At 37.3% G+C, this 27,928-nt stretch overlaps 2 protein-coding genes across 12 annotated transcripts in view; both read right to left on the bottom strand.

The window, feature by feature from the left end:
* LOC117335906 overlaps window positions 1–22,642 on the bottom strand; it is a 46,721-nt gene extending 24,079 nt beyond the window's left edge. For 3 of the 11 annotated variants that reach the window (XM_033896177.1, XM_033896181.1, XM_033896183.1), the window contains exons 1-8: window positions 22,515–22,641; window positions 17,242–18,174; window positions 10,435–10,524; window positions 9,288–9,476; window positions 7,495–7,774; window positions 6,955–7,080; window positions 5,581–5,801; window positions 4,577–4,953 (exon numbers count right to left, since the gene is read on the bottom strand). In XM_033896177.1, coding sequence (XP_033752068.1) covers window positions 4,577–4,953; window positions 5,581–5,801; window positions 6,955–7,080; window positions 7,495–7,774; window positions 9,288–9,476; window positions 10,435–10,524; window positions 17,242–18,174; window positions 22,515–22,534 — 2,236 coding nt within the window. In that variant the 5' untranslated portion in view covers window positions 22,535–22,641. Of the gene's footprint in view, window positions 1–4,576; window positions 4,954–5,580; window positions 5,802–6,954; window positions 7,081–7,494; window positions 7,775–9,287; window positions 9,477–10,434; window positions 10,525–17,241; window positions 18,175–22,514 lie in introns of all 11 variants that reach the window. The other 8 variants (XM_033896176.1, XM_033896180.1, XM_033896179.1 and 5 more) reach the window with 4 other exon arrangements.
* A 2,063-nt stretch (window positions 22,643–24,705) lies between these two features.
* LOC117336664 (elastin-like) lies at window positions 24,706–27,247 on the bottom strand. Its single transcript, XM_033897272.1, has 2 exons — window positions 27,227–27,247; window positions 24,706–26,592 (listed from the first exon to the last, which is right to left on the bottom strand). Exons 1-2 carry the CDS (start codon window positions 27,245–27,247, stop codon window positions 24,706–24,708), a joined length of 1,908 nt encoding a protein of 635 aa, XP_033753163.1.
* Between the last annotated feature and the right edge of the window lie 681 nt (window positions 27,248–27,928).

The raw sequence follows: 27,928 nt of genomic DNA, 5'->3' as shown, positions 1-27,928 counted from the left end.
TGTAAAATACATTGTTGATAAGAAATGTTGATAAGAAATGTTGATAAGAAATGTCGATGAACTAATAATAAACATGTATCATGCATTTCAAGCCTATTCTCTATTCCATGCAATCTTAAAATGAAAAAACGTAAAAGCTAAGATTTCTACTTGTTTTTTAACTAGGTTTTTTCATCTTTTGCTTTTTTCCATATTTTTTTTATTGTATATTGATATCAGTTATATGAAGCATTTACAAACATAATAAGGATGAATGGTTGTTAGATCAAACAAAGCTGTTACAAGTCATGCATTCCTAGGGCACGTGATTGACAGCCACTCAGCAGCGTGATTGTTTGTGGTAAAGCATGTTATTTCCCAGTTCTTTGTATCAATGAAGATCAAGTCAGGCAGAGAAGGTACCTTTCATTAATTGAACCAATTATACTGCAATATTCTTTATTCTATATTTTGATGTAAATTATGATTATAATAGAAGAAAAAACTTCAAACACACAGAACACAGATTGTTTTAGACTTTGCTAATTATATCAATTTTACTTTGTTATCTTTAGAGTGTATAGACTCAAATTCCAGTCAAATTTAAAAACTAAAATAAAATATATTTCATACAAAACTAATTTCAAATTATGACTGTAAAATAGACTCTAAATTGGTTTGCCCCTACTGAAATGATCCCCAACCCTCCATTTAACAAAAAAAAACAGGTGAGAATCTATCTATGACAAATACTGTCAGCATTGCGGGACGTACCACTGTGACCTAGGCAACGTGAATAGCTCGGAATCACGTCACTGTGACCTAGGTAACGCTTATAGCTCGGATTCACATAGCGAGGTTTATACGAGTATGTGTAGATAGATGGCTTATACTTCGGATAAACACAAAAATTGTCTGAAATACAAACATTCAATAGAAAATATCTATAGATAACAGTCCAATATACACTTTCTATAATAACAGTCCACTATACAATATCTATAGATAACAGTCCAATACACAATATCTATAGATAACAGTCCACTATACAATATCTATAGATAACAGTCCACTATACAATATCTATAGATAACAGTCCACTATACAATATCTATAGATAACAGTCCACTATACAATATCTATAGATAACAGTCCACTATACAATATCTATAGATAACAGTCCACTATACAATATCTATAGATAACAGTCCACTATACAATATCTATAGATAACAGTCCACTATACAATATCTATAGATAACAGTCCACTATACAATATCTATAGATAACAGTCCACTATACAATATCTATAGATAACAGTCCACTATACAATATCTATAGATAACAGTCCACTATACAATATCTATGATAACAGTCCACTATACAATATCTATAGATAACAGTCCACTATACAATATCTATAGATAACAGTCCACTATACAATATCTATAGATAACAGTCCACTATACAATATCTATAGATAACAGTCCACTATACAATATCTATGATAACAGTCCACTATACAATATCTATAGATAACAGTCCCACTATACAATATCTATAGATAACAGTCCACTATACAATATCTATAGATAACAGTCCACTATACAATATCTATAGATAACAGTCCACTATACAATATCTATAGATAACAGTCCACTATACAATATCTATTACAGTCCATTATACATATCTATAGATAACAGTCCCACTATACAATATCTATAGATAACAGTCCACTATACAATATCTATAGATAACAGTCCACTATACAATATCTATAGATAACAGTCCACTATACAATATCTATAGATAACAGTCCACTATACAATATCTATAGATAACAGTCCACTATACAATATCTATGATAACAGTCCACTATACAATATCTATGATAACAGTCCACTATACAATATCTATAGATAACAGTCCACTATACAATATCTATGATAACAGTCCACTATACAATATCTATAGATAACAGTCCACTATACAATATCTATAGATAACAGTCCACTATACAATATCTATAGATAACAGTCCACTATACAATATCTATAGATAAACAGTCCACTATACAATATCTATAGATAACAGTCCACTATACAATATCTATAGATAACAGTCCACTATACAATATCTATAGATAACAGTCCACTATACAATATCTATAGATAACAGTCCACTATACAATATCTATAGATAACAGTCCACTATACAATATCTATGATAACAGTCCACTATACAATATCTATAGATAACAGTCCACATACAATATCTATAGATAACAGTCCACTATACAATATCTATAGATAACAGTCCACTATACAATATCTATGATAACAGTCCACTATACAATATCTATAGATAACAGTCCACTATACAATATCTATAGATAACAGTCCACTATACAATATCTATTACAGTCCACTATACAATATCTATAGATAACAGTCCACTATACAATATCTATAGATAACAGTCCACTATACAATATCTATAGATAACAGTCCACTATACAATATCTATAGATAACAGTCCACTATACAATATCTATAGATAACAGTCCACTATACAATATCTATAGATAACAGTCCACTATACAATATCTATAGATAACAGTCCACTATACAATATCTATAGATAACAGTCCACTATACAATATCTATAGATAACAGTCCACTATACAATATCTATAGATAACAGTCCACTATACAATATCTATAGATAACAGTCCACTATACAATATCTATAGATAACAGTCCACTATACAATATCTATAGATAACAGTCCACTATACAATATCTATAGATAACAGTCCACTATACAATATCTATGATAACAGTCCACTATACAATATCTATAGATAACAGTCCACTATACAATATCTATAGATAACAGTCCACTATACAATATCTATAGATAACAGTCCCACTATACAATATCTATAGATAACAGTCCACTATACAATATCTATAGATAACAGTCCACTATACAATATCTATAGATAACAGTCCACTATACAATATCTATAGATAACAGTCCACTATACAATATCTATAGATAACAGTCCACTATATAAAATATCTATAGATAACAGTCCACTATACAATATCTATAGATAACAGTCCACTATACAATATCTATAGATAACAGTCCACTATACAATAATCTATAGATAACAGTCCACTATACAATATCTATAGATAACAGTCCACTATACAATATCTATAGATAACAGTCCACTATACAATATCTATAGATAACAGTCCACTATACAATATCTATAGATAACAGTCCACTATACAATATCTATAGATAACAGTCATCACTATTACAATATCTATAGATAACAGTCCACTATACAATATCTATGATAACAGTCCACTATACAATATCTATAGATAACAGTCCACTATACAATATCTATAGATAACAGTCCACTATACAATATCTATAGATAACAGTCCACTATACAATATCTATAGATAACAGTCCACTATACAATATCTATAGATAACAGTCCACTATACAATATCTATGATAACAGTCCACTATACAATATCTATAGATAACAGTCCACTATACAATATCTATAGATAACAGTCCACTATACAATATCTATAGATAACAGTCCACTATACAATATCTATAGATAACAGTCCACTATACAATATCTATAGATAACAGTCCACTATACAATATCTATAGATAACAGTCCACTATACAATATCTATAGATAACAGTCCACTATACAATATCTATGATAACAGTCCACTATACAATATCTATAGATAACAGTCCACTATACAATATCTATGATAACAGTCCACTATACAATATCTATAGATAACAGTCCACTATACAATATCTATAGATAACAGTCCACTATACGATATCTATAGATAACAGTCCACTATACAATATCTATAGATAACAGTCCACTATACAATATCTATAGATAACAGTCCACTATACGATATCTATAGATAACAGTCCACTATACAATATCTATAGATAACAGTCCACTATACAATATCTATAGATAACAAAGTCCACTATGAAATATATTTACATGAATTCAAATTCATCACCCATTATGACTTAGTAGTTAGAAATCCTCACCAATACTAGCAAAGTTTTAAAGGAATTGATTTTTAAAGTTTAGAAACAGCCATATTTCTGTTTCTGACTGCAGTGTGCTAATACTGCACTTGGTTGAGTGATTATTTCAATAGGTAAACTGTATGCTGGGGTTATTTCTCAATCTGTGCACTTTTCTTTTTCACCTGTTCCATAAAAACCTCATATATAACAAAATGGCTTTTGCATATGTAGCGTAAACTAGTATGCTTCTGAAAATCATTCATATTCAGGTCAAGACTCAAATATATATTGAGTTCTTAATCATGGTTGTGAGATAGGAATCCTCTAAAGATATATATGACTTGAACAAGGGAAGCAACTCAGTCTGACTTTAGTTGGGCCTGACTGGACCTGGACAATTGGAACTTTCCACAGATATATAAATGTATATAAAACAATATATAACAATATAAAACAATATATAACATAATCATTAACAGTCTGTACTTACCTGGGGCTGATTTGACCCTGGCAACTGGACCAACAGGTCGAGGAGTAACAGGTGGTGACGGTTCGATCTGTAGACGGTTCATACTGGGTGTGGCCTCATAAGTATAACGTGTGGCACAAGGGAAGTCAGGTGAGGATGCCATGGTTTCATATTCCTGTTTGGCTAGGGTTGAAGATACAACAGGGTCAAGCATCTCGGTATGGGGCACCATAGAATCCGGGCCGACTTCTGTCAGATGCATGTTAGAAAACATGGCTGGGTGAGCTGGCGACATGGGAGGAGCTGAGGGAGTCAAAGGTCGCATGGCGGCAGTGTATGCCACAGTAGCTGGCGTAGTTGTGGTTTGTTGTGTAGTGAAAACAGCAGAATTACAAAGTCTGAAACATCAGAGAATGGCAAAGTTCAGACACAGTGATATACTGTGGAGAAATTTGTAAAACATTTAATGCTTGTGAGCTAAATCTTCCACATTAAGATCAAGGGAGGAAATCAATAAAATGATCATAAATGGTGGTAATCATACTAAACCATAAAGGGAGGTAATCATACTTAACCATAGAGGGAGGTAATCATACTAAACCATAAAGGGAGGTAATCATACTAAACCATAAAGGGAGGTAATCATACTTAACCATAAAGGGAGGTAATCCTACTAAACCATAAAGGGAGGTTATCATACTAAACCATAAAGGGAGGTAATCATACTAAACCATAAAGGGAGGTATCATACTAAACCATAAAGGGAGGTAATCATACTAAACCATAAAGAGAGGTAATGTTACTAAGCACCTTAATTTTTGTTTTTGAGAAATGGTGGTAAGAAATATCAAAATTCTAAGTGACCCTGTTTGCATCTTGTATATCTGAGTGAAAAATGTGATATGCACCACTACACTAGTATTGATAATACCCATACTGAAAATATAACACCATACTGAAAATATAACAACCAAGAATTGTTATGGGACAGAGTCCACAGTATATACAGAGTCCACAGTATATACCTGCGCTCCTCCTCCTCTAGTAGAACCTTCATGGCCTCAATCTCTGCCTTCAGTGGGATGTTTGTGTCTCGCGACACATTCACTTCCCTCATTTTCACAATAAGTAAATCTTGGACTTCCCGGAATTTCTTTTCCATGATTTGAATCTGTTCAGCAGATCGCTGTCGTTCTTGCTGCAACATTTCTTCAGCAGACTTTCTCTGATGTTCCAACATCTGTATCTGTAACGATAAGTAGAAGTCATCAATTAATTACATATACTTGTTTGTTTGTTTTTGTTAACGTCCTATTAACAGCCAGGATCATTTAAGGACGTGCCAGGTTTTGGAGGTGGAGGAAAGCCGGAGTACCCGGAGAAAAACCACCGGCCTACGGTCAGTACCTGGAAACTGCCCCACGTAGGTTTCGAACTCGCAACCCAGAGGTGGAGGGCTAGCATTAAAGTGTCGGGACACCTTAACCACTCGGCCACCGCGGCCCCAATTACATATATACACCCATCCACATCGGATACAATCAAAGCCCATGAGGAACATGTCATGACATTTGAAAAGGATGAAAATTGGACTGTTTTAAGTACATTGTGCATAAATTTTCTCCACCTTTTACTCCAATTTTTCTCTTACTTGGTAAGTGTGTAAGCTGTTTTAAGTATAATGTTCATCAGTTTTTCCTTGGCAGTTTTCCCAACTTGATAAATGTGTAAGCTTATTAATGAGGATAGTTAATGTATAATTTTATCAGTGTGAGCAGCAGTGATCTCGATCAATATGTCAGCTAACACAGAGATATAGAGGTTACACAACGAGTGGTTGTTGGATATGGAATTTATTTCACACGAGTAAGTTATTTTTTAAAGTTACAAAAGACACGAGCTTTAGCGAGTGTTTTTTGCAACTTTTAAAAAATAACTTACGAGTGTGAAATAAATTCCATATCCAACAATCACGAGTCGTGTGACCTGTTTCTACCACAATAATATCGGATTGAATCAAAGGGAAACGTGGCCAAGTATAATTTCGCGTATGCAAATAAAGTGTACCGGTGACGTCCGGGACCCGGTGATGTGACGTCATTAGATTATTGATGACGTCAATAACAATTGCAGCTTGGGTCAAAGTTCACCGTGTTAGCCAATCGAAATGCGTACAGAGTTTATACCACGTGTGGTATAAACAGATTGTTAATCAACGGCTGTAATGATTAACTGATGGTCTGAGAGTTGAATAACACAGGGTATTGTGGTAGAAAGTTGTATAAACCACTTGTTATAGTTTATGAAGTGAAAGTAGAATCATTGAACATCTTTTTTATCAACACATTTTATTACATTCAAATTATGAGAAGATGTAAAATAATACATATCATACATACCTGTCCCTCAAGGGAGGTAATCCTGGCCTTTAACTCGCCGGTGCTTCCCAACAGGTCAGATTTCTCTCGGTTTATCCTTTCTACTGTTTGGGCATCATTTTCCATCTGGACTTTCAGAGAGTTTATCTGTGGGCAAAACATTTGTATTTTATAACATACATCCCATTGTCTGGACCATCTACTCTCAATGACATGAATTAATACTTGATTACATAACAATTGTACCGCTGTGTTTGGAATCATTTACAATTGCTATCAATCGGACTTCAATACTGAACAGACAGTTAAATCTTACTACATTATACTGTTAATGCATATTTATCTTGGCACACTCAAATTTTAGGGCATATCAGAATTTAACAGATTAGCCAATTGGTGCGGCCACCTCACTTACTGCAGAAAATAATTAACATACCCAGGCTTCTAAAATATGTATATTTACAGTATATAATCAATTTCACCACAGTATACTTTTTCATGCCAGGTCAGCTGTGATATATAAGGAAAGGTTTCAGCTGTGATAGGCCAACATATACTTACATTGCGGGCGAATTCATTTTCAGAATTCATTTTGTACTGAGCAAGTTCCTCCTCGGCTGCCTCCCTCACTTGACGAATCATCTCGGGCACCGTAGTGTCCGTCTTACTCAGGTCGCGCACACGACCTTCCAGTGACAGTATGGTAGCCGTGGATACATTCAGCCGTTCACGGGCCTCGTTCATCTGCTGGTTGAACACCTGTTCGTTGAATTCGGCCTTCTTCATACACTGGCTCAGCTTGTCCTCACACTCTTGTCTAATTAACTGTTCCTTCTCAGATCTGTGAAAAAACATGGAATGTTTATCACATGTTAAACAGCTGTAGATCATGTACTATTGATCCACACTTTATTAACCTGTCAATTCTGATTAATGATATTAAAAATCACAACAACGATAAAATTCCTTAGATCATAACATCAATGCTCATCACGTCATAGACCATGGGCCAATACTCTATATACGTCCTAGGTAATAAAAAGTCCTATTGACTAAATTTTTAGAAAAAATAAGAAATCCATAATCTATTTTCAAAATCCATAAAAATATAAATATTGGACTAGGTCAGTAAAAAGATTACTGAACTTCACTGTTCTCCATACGATTGTCCTGTAATTCTAAACAGGATATACCACACAAATATTTACAAGACATTAACAATAATTCAGCAATATAACAAAACACAATACACTTATCTAACACCTGTGACAGTTCTATTGGTTGTCACTTCCTACCAAACTCACTTTGCCCCAAGTGAGTATCACCAGCTCTACCAGGAAAATATACCGATAAACGATTGTAAGATATCTTCAGTACTGTGTAGGTCTATACAGTAAATGTGTTACTGTATTGAGTTCCTGGCATTTTTTATACGTTTGCCATAAACAGCTCCCCTACAGACTGACACCCCTATCAAATACTTCACTTATACTCGACCACTTGAGATAACAGGTACCCTTTTACTGTGTTTACTAAAGCCTCGTACAAAGCCGTTCTATACGTATGTTACAACAAAGTTAGTGGGTCACAACAGGTGTTTTTGTTAGATGATCTCAGAATATTTCATCTATAATGATATCCCATGTTTCATGAATCAAATGTATTCCTTCTGAATTACAGACACATTCAATAGAGTAAATCAATCATAGCTTACCTGTATCTATTTTGTTTTGTGTATCTGTCAGATTTACAAACAGCTGATCACATACACAGTATTGAGCAACACATTGACTTAAGTAATTATTTTTATTTAGTTGCTGGTTTACCACCTACATGACTCTCCCTATTGCTAGGTTTCCTCTCACCGACTATAGTCAGTGGTCTATCAGCTTTAGTTATTTACTGGTTTACCACCTACATCACTCCACCTATTGTTAGGTTTCGTCTCACTAACTTAAGTCAGTGGTCTATCAGCTTTAGTTAGGGACTGGTTTACCACCTACATGACTCCATCTATTGCTAGGTTTCGTCTCACCGACTATAGTCAGTGGTCTATCAGCTTTAGTTAGTTACTGGTTTACCACCTACATGACTATGCCTATGGCTAGGTTTCGTCTCACCGACTATAGTCAGTGGTCTATCAGCTTTAGTTAGTTACTGGTTTACCGCCTACATGGGCGACTCCGCCTATTGCTAGGTTTCGTCTCACCGACTATAGTCAGTGTTCTATCAGCTTTAGTTAGTTACTGGTTTATCACCTACATGACTCCATCTATTGCTAGGTTTTGTGACTTGACAACTGATGGGGACAAACACACAGATGTGGCACAAATATCTATCACACAGCATCTTACCTTCTCTTGTAATTTTCATTTTCTCTTACAAGGCAGTCAATATCTCGCTGCAGCCGATTGATATCCTCGTAGGGTTGACTGGATGACATTTTGGCGTCCTCCAGTTCGGCCTGTAAAGCCACCATCTTTCTCTGACACACATTGATGTCGTCTGTTAGCTTCCTATTCTTGTCTACTTCTACTGAAAATCTAACAAAAATCAATATTGTCAATAAATTCAATACCCAGGTATAAAATACAAATGTGTTCATAATTAGGTCTAAAACAACCAATAACGAGGTTTACACAGGATAAAGATGAAAAAATTGTTTATCTGACAAATCAAAAAATGATGTGTGATATGAATGGTCTATAAAAGGATTTCAAAAAGATGTAGGCAGAGTAGGGATAAACAGGAGTGTTGTCTCTAAAGGGTTTTGTTTTATTGTTGAAAAGGGAGGTAACTCTATTAGGGACAAAAAGGGAGGTAATTCTATTAGGGACAAAAAGGGAGGTCATTTTACTTGAGACAAACATTTTTCTCGGGACAAATTCTGGTCATCCCTACAACCAATGAACAGAGCTTTTTTTCCTTTAAATTTCATAAACAATCAAAAACACAGTTTAAAGACTGACAACTGTATTATGAAACAAATCACTAGGTATTAACATTATAAACTATTCTAACATACTAAATAATACAAAGTCAACAAAATCAAACAAATAGCACTTAGGGCTGTCTTAGCTGCGGCATATAATTATACAATTACCATTATTAAGGGAAATGTTGTCCTGGTTAAGGAAAATGGGTTAAGTATTATTTTTTTTTTTAGAGCTGATAGACAATGAACAAATACATGATTGGAATTGAAAGAGCAGGTTGTGGCCAGGCGTGGTCCTGTGTTCTCTACGAGAACGGGCAAAAGTCATCAACCGCAATGACTGCTACCATACATAGTTAGGTCACATTACCAGACGAGCCTGAAGATCCAAGTGGAAAAATGGTCCTGTATGATGTAAACTGTGTATGACATGAATATGAAATGAATGATTTTAGGGCTGATTCACCAAATTGATTATGCGCAGCATGAAAAAGCTCCAAATGATTAATCTATTTTATTCTTAATAGTGGCATCTAATTTGTTTCCATCCGATTGACATTCAATACCTGTCCTGAAGGTCAGCTGCAGTTTGGTTACTCTTGTTGAACTGTAGATGAAAGGAGTTCTTTTCCTTTGTCACCTCATCTAGCTGACACCTATATGTGTAAAAAAAGATAGATTACATATACAATTTCAATATATTTTACATATTCAACACCAAGTGAAGAACATCATTGAGAAATGACTTAGTTAACCCATCTCTGATAATGGTACAACAAATCCAAAATCAACCATTAACTGTGTGAAGGAAGAGGTATAATGTAGTATATTGATATGGTGGTATAATGTAGTATATTGATATGGTGGTATAAATGTGGTATCATTGACTATGGTGTATAATGTAGTAGATTGAATATGGTGGTATAATGTAGTTATTGCATATGGTGGTATAATGTAGGAAATATTGAATAATGGTGGTAATACATGTAAGCTATATTGATCTGGGTGGTATACTGTAGTCTCATTGCATCTGGTGGTCTCACTTAGTCCTTCTGGTGTACTTTGCTCTGGGGGGTCTCCTGTCGTCTCTTGCTCTGGTGGTCTCCTGTCGTCCTCTTGCTCTGGGGGTCTTGTCGTCTCATTGCTCTGGGTGTCTCCTGTCGTCCTTGCTCTGGTGGTCTCCTGTCTCTTGCTCTGGTGGTCTCCGCGGTCTCCTGTCGTCTCTTGCTCTGGTGGTCTCCTGTCGTCTCTATGCTCTGGTGGTCTCCTGTCGTCTCTTGCTCTGGTGGTCTCCTGTGGTCTCTTGCTCTGGTGGTCTCCTGTCGTCTCTTGCTCTGGTGGTCTCCTGTCGTCTCTTGCTCTGGTGGTCTCCTGTCGTCTCTTGCTCTGGGGGTCTCCTGTCGTCTCTTGCTCTGGTGGTCTCCTGTCGTCTCTTGCTCTGCTGGTCTCCGCAGGTCTCCTGTCGTCTCTTGCTCTGGTGGTCTCCTGTGGTCTCTTGCTCTGGTGGTCTCCTGTCGTCTCTTGCTCTGGTGGTCTCCTGTCGTCTCTTGCTCTGTGGTCTCCTGTCGTCTCTTGCTCTGGTGGTCTCCTTCCGTCATCTTGCTCTGGTGGGTCTCCTGATCGTCTCTTGCTCTGGTGGTATCCTGTCGTCTCTTGCTCTGGCGGTCTCCTGTCGTCTCTTGCTCTGGTGGTCTCCTGTCGTCTCCTGCTCTGGTGGTCTCCGCTGTCTCCTGTCGTCTCTTGCTCTGCTGGTCTCCGCGGTCTCCTGTCGTCTCTTGCTCTGCTGGTCTCCGCGGTCTCCTGTCGTCTCTTGCTGGTCTCCGCTGTCCTCCTGTCGTCTCTTGCTCTGGTGGTCTCCTGTCGTCTCTTGCTCTGCTGGTCTCCGCGGTCTCCTGTCGTCTCTTGCTCTGGTGGTCTCCTGTGGTCTCTTGCTCTGGTGGTCTCCTGTCGTCTCTTGCTCTGGTGGTCTCACTGTCGTCTCTTGCTCTGGTGGTCTCCTGTCGTCTCTTGCTCTGGTGGTCTCCTGTCGTCTCTTGCTCTGGTGGTCTCCTGTCGTCTCTTGCTCTGGTGGTCTCCTGTCGTCTCTTGCTCTGGCGGTCTCCTGTCGTCTCTTGCTCTGGTGGTCTCCTGTCGTCTCCTGCTCTGGTGGTCTCCTGTCGTCTCTTGCATGGTGGTTACCTGCTTATCTTGCTCTGGTGGTATACTGTACGTCTCTTGCTGGGTGGTATACTGTACGTATCTTGCTCTGATGTTATCCGCGGTCTCATGTTGTCTCTTGTCTCTGTCGGTCTACTGTGTCCTCCTTTATCTGCTGTTATCCGGAGAGGTATAATGTAATTATATTGATATGGCGTATAAGAGGTTAATGTAGTATAATTGCGCAATATGAATGGGTAAAACCATATAAATTAAGTGTCATTAGCGCAATCATCAATTAGCAAATTGTTTTAAGTGCAAAAATCGCTAAAATAAGATTGTGGCTAAAATTAGTATATTTACTGAAGTCAAGCATGCGCTATAAAATACCATATTAGTCCTAGTACACATGTCTCTATAAGTGCACCACTGTCATTTTTCTGGGAATGAAAGTATGTGCACTATTTAATTTTGAGTCTATAAAATGGTTACTTAATTCACCAATCTCTCAAGGCACTATGATAACCCTTTGTAAACAGATGTCGCAGAGAATTTGTTTGTTTTGTTTGTTGGGTTTATCACCCCGTGAACAACCAGGGTCATTTTGAGGTGGGGTCTCCTTGTAGTAGTTGGTGGCTACCTCACAGAACAACATACTGAGGGCCACTCGTATGTCACCCAGAACAATCAGGGTAAAGAGTACTGTGTTTTAAATGCCCAAGTACACAACAACGACAACAGAGACTGATCTTCAGCTTCCCGAGAAACACAAATTGCCACGGGTAGGGAGTGCCAAGCCACACACCTCGGACCTTCGCCTGAGGCTACGTGGCCAGAGCTCTCCTGCCTGAGCTATCACGGTCCTCTGTCACAGAGAAGCAACTTGCTATGTACATCATATTCTTGTGTTTCTTAAGAATATATTATGTTTTTCTTTTCCGACCTTTATTTCACGTATATGGTTTGATAAAGTGTAATGTGCTCTACGTCTTATCTGGACAAATATGGTAATAAATTCTTATTATTATATTATAGGCTGGCTAAACAAACAGTTTTTAGGTCTACACAATTCCTATGAAGTTATGTAAACTGTATTCATTAAGTTCCTAATATACCATGTGCAATTGCTATCTTATGATAATCTTTGGTGGATATCCGGATACCTAACAAAAGACAAGTACACTGCTGGCATGTCAACAGAAATTAATTACAAAGTAAAATGTTTCTAATTCATTACATATTCTTTTGACACAACACGTACATTACACATGCCGTAACCTGTACAAACTTTGCTGATAATAAATAAACAAATCTGTCTGATGCCGTAAAGGTTTTAAATATCTGTCAATACACAACGGTCTGAGACTTGGTGCTTTAATACTCATGAATAAAGCATTAGTTTAATCTGTGGCTATCACGGGCCAGAACATACTATCGTAGCTATGAACAACAATCTACATATTATTTAGAAAATACTGTATCTTTTCATTATAAATTTCATGATTTGAATATGGCTTAGCCTGGGGTAGATATGTAGGTCCTTTATTGAATGTCACTGACACCAATACCACCATATACAAGTATCGACAAACTTCAGTAACCACCTACACTCTCATGTCACTCACACCAATACCACCATATACTCACACCAATACCACCATATACTCACACCAATACCACCATATACAAGTATTGACAAACTTCAGTAACGACCTACACTCTCATGTCACTCACACCAATACCACCATATACAAGTATCGACAAACTTCAGTAACGACCTACACTCTCATGTCACTCACACCAATACCACCATATACAAGTATCAACAAACTTCAGTAACGACCTACACTCTCATGTCACTCACACCAATACCACCATATACTCACACCAATACCACCATATACAAGTATCGACAAACTTCAGTAACGACCTACACTCTCATGTCACTCACACCAATACCACCATATACTCACACCAATACCACCATATACAAGTATCGACAAACTTCAGTAACCACCTACACTCTCATGTCACTCACACCAATACCACCATATACAAGTATCGACAAACTTCAGTAACCACCAACACTCTTATGTCACTCACACCAATACCACCATATACTCACACCAATACCACCATATACTCACACCAATACCACCATATACTCACACCAATACCACCATATACAAGTATCGACAAACTTCAGTAACCACCAACACTCTTATGTCACTCACACCAATACCACCATATACAAGTATCGACAAACTTCAGTAACCACCAACACTCTTATGTCACTCACACCAATACCACCATATACTCACACCAATACCACCATATACAAGTATCGACAAACTTCAGTAACCACCAACACTCTTATGTCACTCACACCAATACCACCATATACTCACACCAATACCACCATATACAAGTATCGACAAACTTCAGTAACCACCTACATTCTTATGTCACTCACACCAATACCACCATATACTCACACCAATACCACCGTATACAAGTATCGACAAACTTCAGTAACCACCTACATTCTTATGTCACTCACACCATTACCTCACACAAGAGCCACCATATACACCCCACTCCCCACAAGACCACCTCCCACCCCTCTACCTCACCAGACCCACCTAACCACCCATACTCACCCTCCAAGTCACATCGGCCTATATACCACCCAATACCACCATATCAGTACCGACACTTCAGTAACCACCTACACTCTCATGTCCTCACAACCAATCACCACCATATCACGCGACACCATACCCAACCATCTCAATGTCATCCGACAAACTTCAGTAACCACCTACCACATTATGTCACTCACACCAATACCACCATATACAAGTATCGAACCAGAACCACACTCTCAGTCCTAACCCACCACCTACCTACTCTCACCATTACTCACACCAATACCACCATATACAAGTATCGACAAACTTCAGTAACCACCAACACTCTCATGTCACTCACCACCAATACCACCATATATCTCACACCAATACCACCATATACTACATCAACAATGCCCCATATACCACCATATACAAGTATCGACAAACTTCAGTAACCACCAACACTCTCATGTCACTCACACCAATACCACCATATACTCACACCAATACCACCATATACTCACACCAATACCACCATATACAAGTATCGACAAACTTCAGTAACCACCAACACTCTCATGTCACTCACACCAATACCACCATATACTCACACCAATACCACCATATACTCACACCAATACCACCATATACTCACACCAATACCACCATATACTCACACCAATACCACCATATACTCACACCAATACCACCATATACAAGTATCGACAAACTTCAGTAACCACCAACACTCTCATGTCACTCACACCAATACCACCATATACTCACACCAATACCACCATATACTCACACCAATACCACCATATACTCACACCAATACCACCATATACTCACACCAATACCACCATATACTCACACCAATACCACCATATACTCACACCAATACCACCATATACTCACACCAATACCACCATATACAAGTATCGACAAACTTCAGTAACCACCAACACTCTCATGTCACTCACACCAATACCACCATATACTCACACCAATACCACCATATACTCACACCAATACCACCATATACTCACACCAATACCACCATATACTCACACCAATACCACCATATACAAGTATCGACAAACTTCAGTAACCACCTACACTATTATGTCACTCACACCAATACCACCATATACTCACACCAATACCACCATATACTCACACCAATACCACCATATACTCACACCAATACCACCATATACATGTATCGACAAACTTCAGTAACCACCTACACTCTCATGTCACTCACACCAATACCACCATATACAAGTATCGACAAACTTCAGTAACCACCTACACTCTCATGTCACTCACACCAATACCACCATATACAAGTATCGACAAACTTCAGTAACCACCTACACTCTCATGTCACTCACACCAATACCACCATATACTCACACCAAAACCACCATATACTCACACCAATACCACCATATACTCACACCAATACCACCATATACAAGTATCGACAAACTTCAGTAACCACCTACACTCTCATGTCACTCACACCAATACCACCATATACTCACACCAAAACCACCATATACTCACACCAATACCACCATATACTCACACCAATACCACCATATACTCACACCAATACCACCATATACAAGTATCGACAAACTTCAGTAACGACCTACACTCTCATGTCACTCACACCAATACCACCATATACTCACACCAATACCACCATATACAAGTATCGACAAACTTCAGTAACCACCTACATTCTGATGACCACAAGGTACAAAGTTAAATTTTTTGTTGATATACATGCTATATGATTTTGTGATCCCTTTACCTTTTTTTTCAAAATTAATTTCCGTGAAATATGAAAAAGAAATGAATAACCATTATTGTCTTATATCCGAGAACAGCAACTAAATCAAGGGGCAGAGCTTGGTCTGGGTCAGTCACAGGTCGTCCCCTGATGTACAGGGTTTGGTCCTGTATTGGTAGTCACAGATCGTCGCCTGATGTACAGGTCCTGTATTAGTAGTCACAGGTCGTCCCCTGATGTACAGGTCCTGTATTGGTAGTCACAGGTCGCGGTCGTCCCCTATGTACAGGGTTTGGTGCCGTGGTTAGTTACACAGGTCGTCCCCTGATGTACAGGGTTTGGTCCTGTATTGGTAGTCACAGGTCGTCCCCTGATGTACAGGGTTTGGTCCTGTATTGGTAGTCACAGGTCGTCCCCTGATGTACAGGTCCTGTATTGGTAGTCACAGGTCGCGGTCGTCCCCTATGTACAGGGTTTGGTGCCGTGGTTAGTTACACAGGTCGTCCCCTGATGTACAGGGTTTGGTCCTGTATTGGTAGTCACAGCTCGTCCCCTGATGTACAGGGTTTGGCCATGTGAAAAGTCACACAGATCATGTTTGACAAGTATCAACTGCCTAAATTGGCTCATTTTGCTGTTAAAATCGTGTTCAGCTTCAAACAATTCAGGGGCACATGTATTTCTTGACCAAGAGTACTTACAAAAACAATGAAAATAACAACATCCACAAAAATTAATGATTTCATAGAAACTGTAAAATTGTTCTTAGTAAATGGTGACTTAACCATGATAAATCTTACCTGATGTTGTTGAGTTCATGTTCATATAAATTTTTAAGGTTCGCCACTTCCTCCTCTAATTGTTTAGTGGTCTTAAGGAACGATGAGGAGTCAATTTGTCCACTTTGTTCACGTAGCTGTCGCACACGCTGCACATAAGAACTGAACCTATCGTTCAAACGCTGTAGCTCCTCTTTCTCCTGAACACGATTTATATGACTTGACGATGACGTTGTCATGTGAGTAGACATCATATTGCCTGACGTCATTCCATTGGATATAAACCGCTCTCCACCGATGTAATTCATCTTCTTAGTTTCTTTTTGTTTTCCTACTTTACGAATAGAATTAGCACTGTAACTGGGACGAATGGGTTTTGTTCGTTTTTTAAATCCCGTTTCTGAAGGTGAGGCTATGGGTTTGTTTAAGACGGCAGTAACATTAGTACACCTTCCTCGAATGTTGTCGGTTGGATCACTCTTGTTAGGGGACGTAACTTCATATACAGTTTTATGAATATATCGCTGTGATTTTGGATATAAATTCTGTAAATAATTATTAGCAGTTATGTACGTTCGACCTGATTCCTTTGGAGAAAAAGTTGGAGAATTATTACTGATAGGTTGTTTCCCTACACGACCACCAGGGGGAGCTGATTTTACACGATAAACAGTGTTAGAATTTCCTTGATGTGTGACCTCATCAACACAGAATTGATCTTCAAGGATACAAGGGTCAGAGGGATCACTGCCGGGGAAATGTGTGTCACTTCTTTCGGTTTCCTCTCCTCCGTAATTATCAAACTCTGGAATGTACAGACGTATTACTCCGTCTTCGTCGAAAACCTCTTCCACTGGTTCTGGGCTTGTTGCTTGATTAATCAAGTAAGCCTGGATTTGAGGGTCATCATCACCCAGGTAACGGGGGCTGCTTGTCTTGTAGTTCCCCGCGAGTCTGCAATAGAAATAAAAAAAAATAGTCTTTTATTTTGTAGTTTCAAGGTCACACAGCAGAATATACCGTATTTGACCTAATAAGGGCGCAGGGCGCGGGTAATTGACAGTGGGGGCGCCCTTATTAAGATTAGTTATTCTGAAGTTTTATGAAACAGACTATACCTTATAGCAGAATACCCAAGGTTGTGGAAACGGTAAAATATTCAGTCATCAAAATATTCCAGATGAAGATATCTATTCATTATCATATATTAAGCTTAAACATCACTTGAATACTCATGTAAACTTGTAAACTATGCCAGCTGATCTTTAGACCAGAGAACGTGTGTTCCACCATTTATGTTCATATGGAACTCTTTTGTGTTCTATTTATAGAAACAGGTGATTTCCCCGATCATATCAGACATCGTTTTCTTTGACCTCATAATTGATTTACAATGTCTTTTACTAGCTTTCTGTTCTGAACAAAAGTTATTTATCAACAAGAATGAAGTCTTTACTTTATCTTCAAATAAAGATGGTAAGTTATTATTTGTATGTGTGTTTAGTTTTGGGTGCTCTTTGCACTGACATGTCATCTGTAGCCTGTAGGAATACACAAAATGTGGCGAAAACATGTGTTCCAGTTACTTAATTTGCTGAGGAAAATTGAACACATAAAGTAGCAAAATATTTCACATCAATTATTACTTTTGAACACCATTTTGACACTCAGTCAAAGATTTATTTCCTTGAAAAAAGGTAGGGGCGCCCTTATTAGGGCAGGCGCCCTTATTAGGTCAAATACGGTACTCGTAATGAACTCTATGGTAACTATAAACATATCATTAGTTACATATTACCAATCGAACACTAATCTTTCTGGAATTGACAAAAGAGATAAACAAGCTTTCACTTGACCCAATCATCGGGGCCACACCATTAAATATCACCTGTTTACTGTACCTGAAGTGTTTGTACAGGGATAATTTCATGAAAATATTCTCATTAAAATCCCTTGGCTTTTAGCTTCACTTTATTATACTAAGTATATTGTATTGCTGTCTATATCGCTGTAATATATCAACATCTTACTACAGACGTCTGTTTATATTTATTGTATTGCTGTCTATATCGCTGTAATATATTAACATCTTACTACAAAAGTCTGTTAATATTTATTGTGTTGCTGTCTACATCGCTGTAATATATTAACATCTTACTACAAACGTCTGTTAATATTTATTGTGTTGTTGTCTACATCGCTGTAATATATGAACATCTTACTACAAACATCTGTTTATATTTATTGTATTGCTGTATACATCGCTGTAATATATTAACATCTTACTACAAACATCTGTTTATATTTATTGTATTGCTGTCTACATCGCTGTAATATATTAACATCTTACTACAAACATCTGTTTATATTTGTTGTATTGCTGTCTACATCGCTGTAATATATTAACATCTTACTACAAACATCTGTTTATATTTGTTGTATTGCTGTCTACATCGCTGTAACATCCGCGGAAATTAATTGGATGTGCTTAATACACAAGATACAGCATTAAGTTTATAAGGATAGATTTGAAAAATGTAGATCTATTTCTAAATGTAGGACATTATCGGGTATTTATACGATGTAATACAACTACCAAATAATTCCTGTAATAGACAGACAGCCATGATGGTTCTCTTTGGGGGATAGGAAACTCATCCAAGTCACAAATAATTCCACTTAAAATTTTATGGGATATCAAAAATCAAATTCACTGTATAGCTATATTTTGAGCATTTAATTTAATTTACTGTCAATTCAATCAGTTTGTTAATTCAATGATCCTATTTATATCCTAAAATTTTCATTACATTATTCACTATTTTACAAATATTTCTCAAAAAAAAACAATTAATTTACCTGGTTAGGTGTTAACAGGTATGTTTATAGATATCTACTGAAAATGACTACTGTAAATATTCCAGTATTAATTATTGGAAGAAACTTCACACCTGACTGTCTTTATTCAAATTTATCACCAGAACGACTTTAATGTAATGATACAAATCCAATTTAGATATGGAAAAGATTAGGTACATACATCAACTGATCCTTATGTCTATACATATTGAAGGATCGGTATACTAGATACAGGTAAAACTCGTAGGTGTCATGTATACCTCATGTCGTGTTGTATTAACTTTGATTTAATCCTCAATTCATCAAACCTACATCAGCAATGCTGCTGATTCCCAGTTTTATTGATATGTATAAAGTTTGTATTCCCATAACAATTACCAGCAGTTTCCATACTCCATAAAAATATTTGAATAGTCTGTAAATCTCCAATAGAACAGTTAAGAATGGACCCATACCAGAAGTGGGAGCCACCTCACCATGGAAATCACGAGACTATAACATACACAGAGGTTTAAACCCTAGCTGTGACTGTATCGTGGGCAAATTTTTAGGAAAAACCTGTTGTCATAACTCAGCTCACATGTTTTTGGTAAAACAATTATACTTCTGTGTCTTCCTCTCTAGCCTACCCAAACATATCCTCTTGTAACCTATGGATCAATGATATATTTGTAAGTGCACTTTTCTGACTATTTTTGTAAGCACTATACATAATTTAATATATTGGAGGACATTTTTAATACAAGAACTAATATTCTTTTAACAACAAATTTAGTTTTAAAAACTTTAGCTAAAGAATTTATCAACAAGCTAAAAGCCATTATCATAAAATGTCTTTTGTAGACGATCAGCAAATAGTTCGACATATGTTCCAGTCAATATTTATTTATTTATTTTTATAGTTTCTGGGACTACATTTTGATCTGATACAGAACTGATTGTAATAGCTAGATTTACAGAATGCTATACCCTGTACACAGTGTAGAATGTTTTTACATTAGATTTGAAGATTGAAGACAGAGTGTACAATATTTTTACATCAGATTTAAATAATACTGCCAACTTATATACAATATATATTTGAGGACTTCCAAGGTTAATAAGGTATACCAGATTTTTTGTGTCCAGTTTTAAGGCAAATGGTTCATGCTAATTTAGTTAGAATGACAGTGGAGATTTCTACCTCTGTCCTCATTCATCAAAATAACTCCAACACAGATATAATATATAGGTATAGTAACCTATAAGGTTTGGTTTATTTTGTTTAATGTCCTATTAACAGCCACAGGCATTTAAGGACATGCCAGGTTTTGGAGGTGGAAGAAAACCGGAGTACCCGGAGAAAAATCACCAGCCTACAGTCAGTACCAGACAACTACCCCACATGGGTTTTGTACTCGCAACCCAGAGGTGGAAAGCTAGTGATAAAGTGTCGGGACACCTTAACCACTCGGCCACCATTTTATTTCAGGTGAAAGTTCACCATCTAACTGTACATACCATTTGCTTTTAATGAATCGATAATGAAACTGAAATTTAAAACTACAGAATAGGAATGAGTCTAAATCAAATTTTATCTGTATTTTTTTTTTAATCATAAGTTATTAATCAGTTATAGGAAGGTCTGTATGCAACAATTCATTGATTTACAAGAGATTTGATCATTCTCTGTTTCATGCAGGAATAACATGACTGTTTGTAATTCATATTTTATTGGTCATTTGACTACTTAGAGAGCGTTTGTGAAGTGGCCGGGAGCTATAGATTTCAGGTGTATTTGTTGACTTATCTTGGTAGTAAATCAATAAACTTTCTGAAGTATAGTCACTGGTCACTGGTTTATACTTCGGACATTCTAAGTTAATTATATTCCTGGATATTTCTAATTTCTTCAGGTTTGATTTGTGTATCCGACTTTTCTATCTCCTCAGCTGTGATCATTCAGGGTCAGAATATTATGGGAGAATGTCAGGGTTTTGAAAACAGTTCGTTTGATTTTCCTATATAATATCCTGAACATTCAGAAATATCACACTGAAGGTATCCTTATAGTGGTCAGTTAGGATGTCATTACTCCATATAATCAGACCATGCTTTAACTTCCAATAATTTTTCAACATCAATTTGTTCTTAAACGTCAGCTAAATTTTTAACAGCCAAAAATATATATAGCCAATGTGACAACCATTAAACTTTGAATATTGCTTTATAAGCATTTGCATTCTCATTCATTGCAACATAAAATGTCTAAGCAAAATATCTTATACCATTTTTCAATTCCAAAACAATATTTTGATAAGTCAAAAACTTTTGGCAAATTCCCATTCAAGTGGCATATGTTTAGGAGCCAGAATTGAACTCCAACCAAAATGACATTTACCGGTACACACACAGTAGCCGAGGCCGTCCAGATAAACAACGGACAAACCACTTACCTCTGGACTAATGTTTCCATTTACATTTGAACAATGGACAGAAAATGGGAACACAAACACATGTGTCTATTGGTAAAGACACAATCCACTCTCATTATTGAAGGACAGGTAAAGAGTCGTGGTAGACTACACCGACCATTGACCAGGAATCCTCTCTCAACCTATCGCGAGCTCTCCAGTCAACACAGGCTAGTAACGGGAGATAGCGTATAAACAAACCTGGCCTCCCGTTTCTACCTGCCAAACTATCCGGGACTTTAAATGCTTTGACCCTATACTGCTATTGTTCTAGTGTCCCTCATTACCTGTGTAATGCTATAGGTGTGTCTTCTCACACTACATGGTAACTCTATCTCATTAAGTACCTGTGTGATCAAATTTAATATATATTTTAATTAATAGCTATTAGTCTGCTGTGGGAAATTTGTAATTCTACACCTTTATAATGTATACAGAGTATTTAAAATCCAGAAATTAGGACAAAGGTAATTGAGTACCGAGCATGATTTTAATTACAATTTGGCTGTTGGAATCAGTATGCTATGTTCCTGGTAAGTTTTGTTAGTAGACTCAATAGTCTCTCTACATCAAATGAATTTGAAGTTTATATTTGGAATTAAAAGCTTCTCAACATCCAAGACTGTTAATCTCCTTTATTATGGTTTAGATGTCGTTGACATGTTTTCGATGACATCCTGATCATAATAAAGACGATAACCATGGATGTTGAGAAGCTTTTATTTCCGTTATGTTCACCACATAGGAATGATTTCTATTGAACACCATCAGCTATATCCATCCAAGAAGATTACCGCCATTAGAAATGATAGGAGTGTCGGTTCTCCTACTTTTTGTAGTTTCTTATATTTGAAGTTGTACGTTAACTTTTCGACTATGGATCATGAGGTTAATTGAATCTTTCCCTACCTGAGATTGAAACTTACCCTCCAGACAGGAATGATATGATATATATAAAACCCTGTTCCCAGCCTTTTGTTATTACTACACTTATTAATCTGACAGTAAAGAAGTCCAACAATTTAAATGTATAAGCTATAATAGAATGTTCTGTATTTACCCTGAACACGTGTGTGAAGTACGCCCAGCATGGATGGATGATAATAGAACATGTCATGAGGGGAGATAAGAATAATGGCTGCTATGTGACTTAATGATCTGCACCCAGAAGAAAATGGAAAAGACGACGACCAAAGATGATGTAGAGGCGTACGGTGGAGAAAGAAAGAGATGCATGTTGGAGATCATCAACCCGGATCAAAGTTTGGATTGCAGCAGCAAACTGGAAGAGGTGGAAGAGCTGTGTAAAAGCCTTGATATAGGTGTCACAAGGCACAAAGTGGATAGGTAACTGGTAACAGGCAATCCCAGCAAGCAAACAGTATACTTTGACTCAAGAATCATTGCCAGATAAATACTGTAGGGGTAAAATCAGCCATATCCAAGTTATACAAAGATTCCATGACAACGACCATGACAACATCAAAGATTACAATTACGATGATGCTGATTGAAAGAAATTAAAAGAAAAAAATCTTTCACAATTTTTCAATAAAAACCATTCTGGCAAAATTCCATCACTAGTCAATCCAAGGTAAGTAACACTATATAATATACCGTAGTTCTTCTGAATATCATCAGACTTTACCACTAAGAATGAATGCCTTTACATTTAAATAATCAGAAGATGTCACGGTACTGTCATTTATTCCAATGCATGGTCTGAGTCTGGTATTTCTGTATAAGGCCACTAGCGTGAGTTCCATTATCACAGAGCTACATATCAGGGGAGTGTTGAAATATATTCCCATGGTCTGAGTGGTACTTCTTTATAATGTCACCAGACTGAATCCCATTATACCAGAGCTACATATCAGAGGTGTGTTATGATATATTCCAAGGGTCTGCATGAGTGTTACTTTTATATAATGCCACTAAATTGAATAATATTATAACAGAGGGGTGTGTTATGATTTACCTATCCGGTTTATATTTGATTTGTAAGGTACTGTTATCCTAATCCTATCTGAAAACTTAATCAGAATTTTAAAAACATTTACTAGAAGACTTCATCATTGATGAATGCCATAGTGAAACGCCTGTACATTTAAATAGTAGTATCACTTTAGTATCAATAGAAAGAAAACAGATTTAGAGAAGAGAGATCAAGAAGCTAAACTGAATTGAGCTGGGAGTCAGTAGGTACAATTCTTACATTCTCACTGCATGGACCGGTCAATGCAAGAAGTAGTATAATACCTGGTACAATATCTGGTACAATACCTGGTACAACACCTGGTACAACACCTGGTACAACTCCTTGTACAATACCTGGTACAATACCTGGTACAATATCTGGTACAATGCCTGGTACAATACCTGGTACAATACCTGGTACAACTCCTTGTACAACACCTGGTACAATACCTGGTACAACACCTGGTACACTACCTGGTACAATACATGGTACAATGCCTGGTACAACACCTGGTACAATACCTGGTACAATACCTGGTACAACACCTTGTACAATACATGGTACAACACCTGGTACAACACCTGGTACAATACCTGGTACAACACCTGGTACAACACCTTGTACAATACCTGGTACAACACCTTGTACAATACCTGGTACAACACCTGGTACAACACCTGGTAAAACACCTGGTAAAACACCTGGTACAACACCTGGTACAATACATGGTACAACACCTGGTACAACACCTGGTACAATACATGGTACAACACCTGGTACAATGCCTGGTACAACACCTGGTACAACACCTGGTACAATACCTGGTACAACACCTGGTACAACACCTGGTACAATACCTGGTACAACACCTGGTACAATACATGGTACAACACCTGGTACAACACCTGGTACAACACCTGGTACAACACCTGGTACAACACCTGGTACAATACCTGGTACAACACCTGACACAATACCTGGTACAACACCTGGTACAACACCTGGTACAATACCTGGTACAACTCCTTGTACAACACCTGGTACAATACCTGGTACAACACCTGACACAATACCTGGTACAATACCTGGTACAACACCTGGTACAATACCTGGTACAATACCTGGTACAATACCTGGTACAACACCTGGTACAACACCTGGTACAACACCTGGTTCAACACCTGGTACAACACCTAACACAATACCTGACACAACACCTGGTACAACACCTGACACAATACCTGACACAATACCTGGTACAATACCTGGTACAACACCTGGTACAATACCTGGTACAACACCTGACACAATACCTGGTACAATACCTGGTACAACACCTGGTACAATACCTGGTACAACACCTGGTACAATACCTGGTACAACACCTGACACAATACCTGGTACAATACCTGGTACAACACCTGGTACAATACCTGGTACAATACCTTGTACAATACCTGGTACAACACCTGGTACAATACCTGGTACAACACCTGGTGCAACACCTGGTACAATACCTGGTACAATACCTGGTACAATACATGGTACAACACCTGGTACAACACCTGGTACAACACCTGGTGCAATACCTGGTACAACACCTGGTACAACACCTGGTACAACACCTGACACAACACCTGGTACAACACCTGGTACAACACCTGGTACAACACCTGGTACAACACCTGACACAATACCTGGTACAATACCTGGTACAATACCTGGTACAACACCTTGTACAACACCTGGAACAACACCTGGTACAACACCTGGTACAACACCTGGTACAACACCTGGAACAACACCTGGTACAACACCTGACACAATACCTGGTACAATACCTGGTACAATACCTGGTACAACACCTTGTACAACACCTGGAACAACACCTGGTACAACACCTGACACAATACCTGGTACAACACCTGGTACAATACCTGGTACAACACCTGGTACAATACCTGGTACAACACCTGGTACAACACCTGGTACAACACCTGGTACAACACCTGGTACAACACATGGAATAATACCTGGTACAACACCTGGTACAACACCTGGTACAACACCTGGTACAATGCACTGTTACATCAACTACATATAACTTTAGTTTCATGAATTCTATCCCAAGACGGGATAAAATAAAAGATTAGTTTTCTTTCATATAAACTTTGATAAAAAAAACATTGCTATGCTATAGACTATGATCAATAAAATTAAACTGCATCGTCACTGTGCAAGGTTTTTTAAACTGGTTTAAAAGTCCAGCTCTCCAGTTGTAAGTAGGTGTGGATTACTGAGGGGATATCACTTCTCGCACGTTATCTTGTTGATAACGAAATACAAAATAGAATTCAGGTGTGGATACCTTACGTAAGTTTACCAGAAAAAATGTCACGAAGAGGAAATCAATCTGTTTATAGTCTCTGAAAGGACTCACACAACTTAATTAGCCAATCAACCGCTGTGTCACCTTTTACCAAGCCCCTAATGGAAATATGTTTTTGCGGTTTGTAGCTATTTTCTTGACTAAGCAATGTATGGAATAGGTATTTCTATAAGAAAATAGAGCATAATGACTTAAGACTTGGAAAACAAAACTAAACACACCTACTGATAATAGAAAGATGCAGGACTACAGGTGAAAAAAGGTAAGAATTCCCCAGGTGGTAGTTCCCCGTCCAATGTACATATAGGGTTACTGTCTTTCAAGTACCTGTGTGCTCTTATTTGCCATTAAACCTATACAATAAAATCATTTATGGTAGCAAAAACTTCAAACTTTAAGTTGATATAAATTTCACATCATCTGCACTTCAAACGAGCGAATGAGGGGATTGAGTCACTACTAATAACATATGGTAAATCATTTAGTTGTGCGAGTCCTTAACAGCTGATCATGAAACAGGAAAGGAGGTAACTCAGATACACTAGGAATATTGTTTGAAAGAGTGAACATCTAAAACAATCTCTGACATGTTCGTTTTTAATGTGTACTGAATATTGTATTTTTTCAAAATTATTATGTGAAATTATATGTACCAATAATGCAATACACGAAAACTAGCGATAGCAAAGTATATAGCTTAAGTTCATCTCATTTGTTTATTTTAAATTATTTCAGCTGTTTAAGTCTGTCAAGAGGAACGAGTCATTGACAATTATGATATTTGTTGGTGCATTTGAAGTTTGTTAATTGTGAAACTTGTAGTAAATGTATCAGAATTATAGGGATCAAGCACAAATTTTAAACAAGATGTCATATTGGCGAAAAAGAAAGATTTAAAGCCACACCCATTAAATTGTAGAGGCAGCAATAAACTCAGGGTTATCAAAACTCTGTAAATACCGTATATATACAGTGTTTAGGTTAAAGTGACACTTTAATGTACATCTGTCAATACTCAAGCATTATATA

This window comes from Pecten maximus, chromosome 10 (assembly GCF_902652985.1).
Source record: "Pecten maximus chromosome 10, xPecMax1.1, whole genome shotgun sequence".
Taxonomy (NCBI): Eukaryota; Metazoa; Mollusca; class Bivalvia; order Pectinida; family Pectinidae; genus Pecten; species Pecten maximus.
The sequence above is the reverse complement of the archived record's forward strand: the minus strand, read 5'-3'. Positions and strand labels throughout refer to the sequence as shown.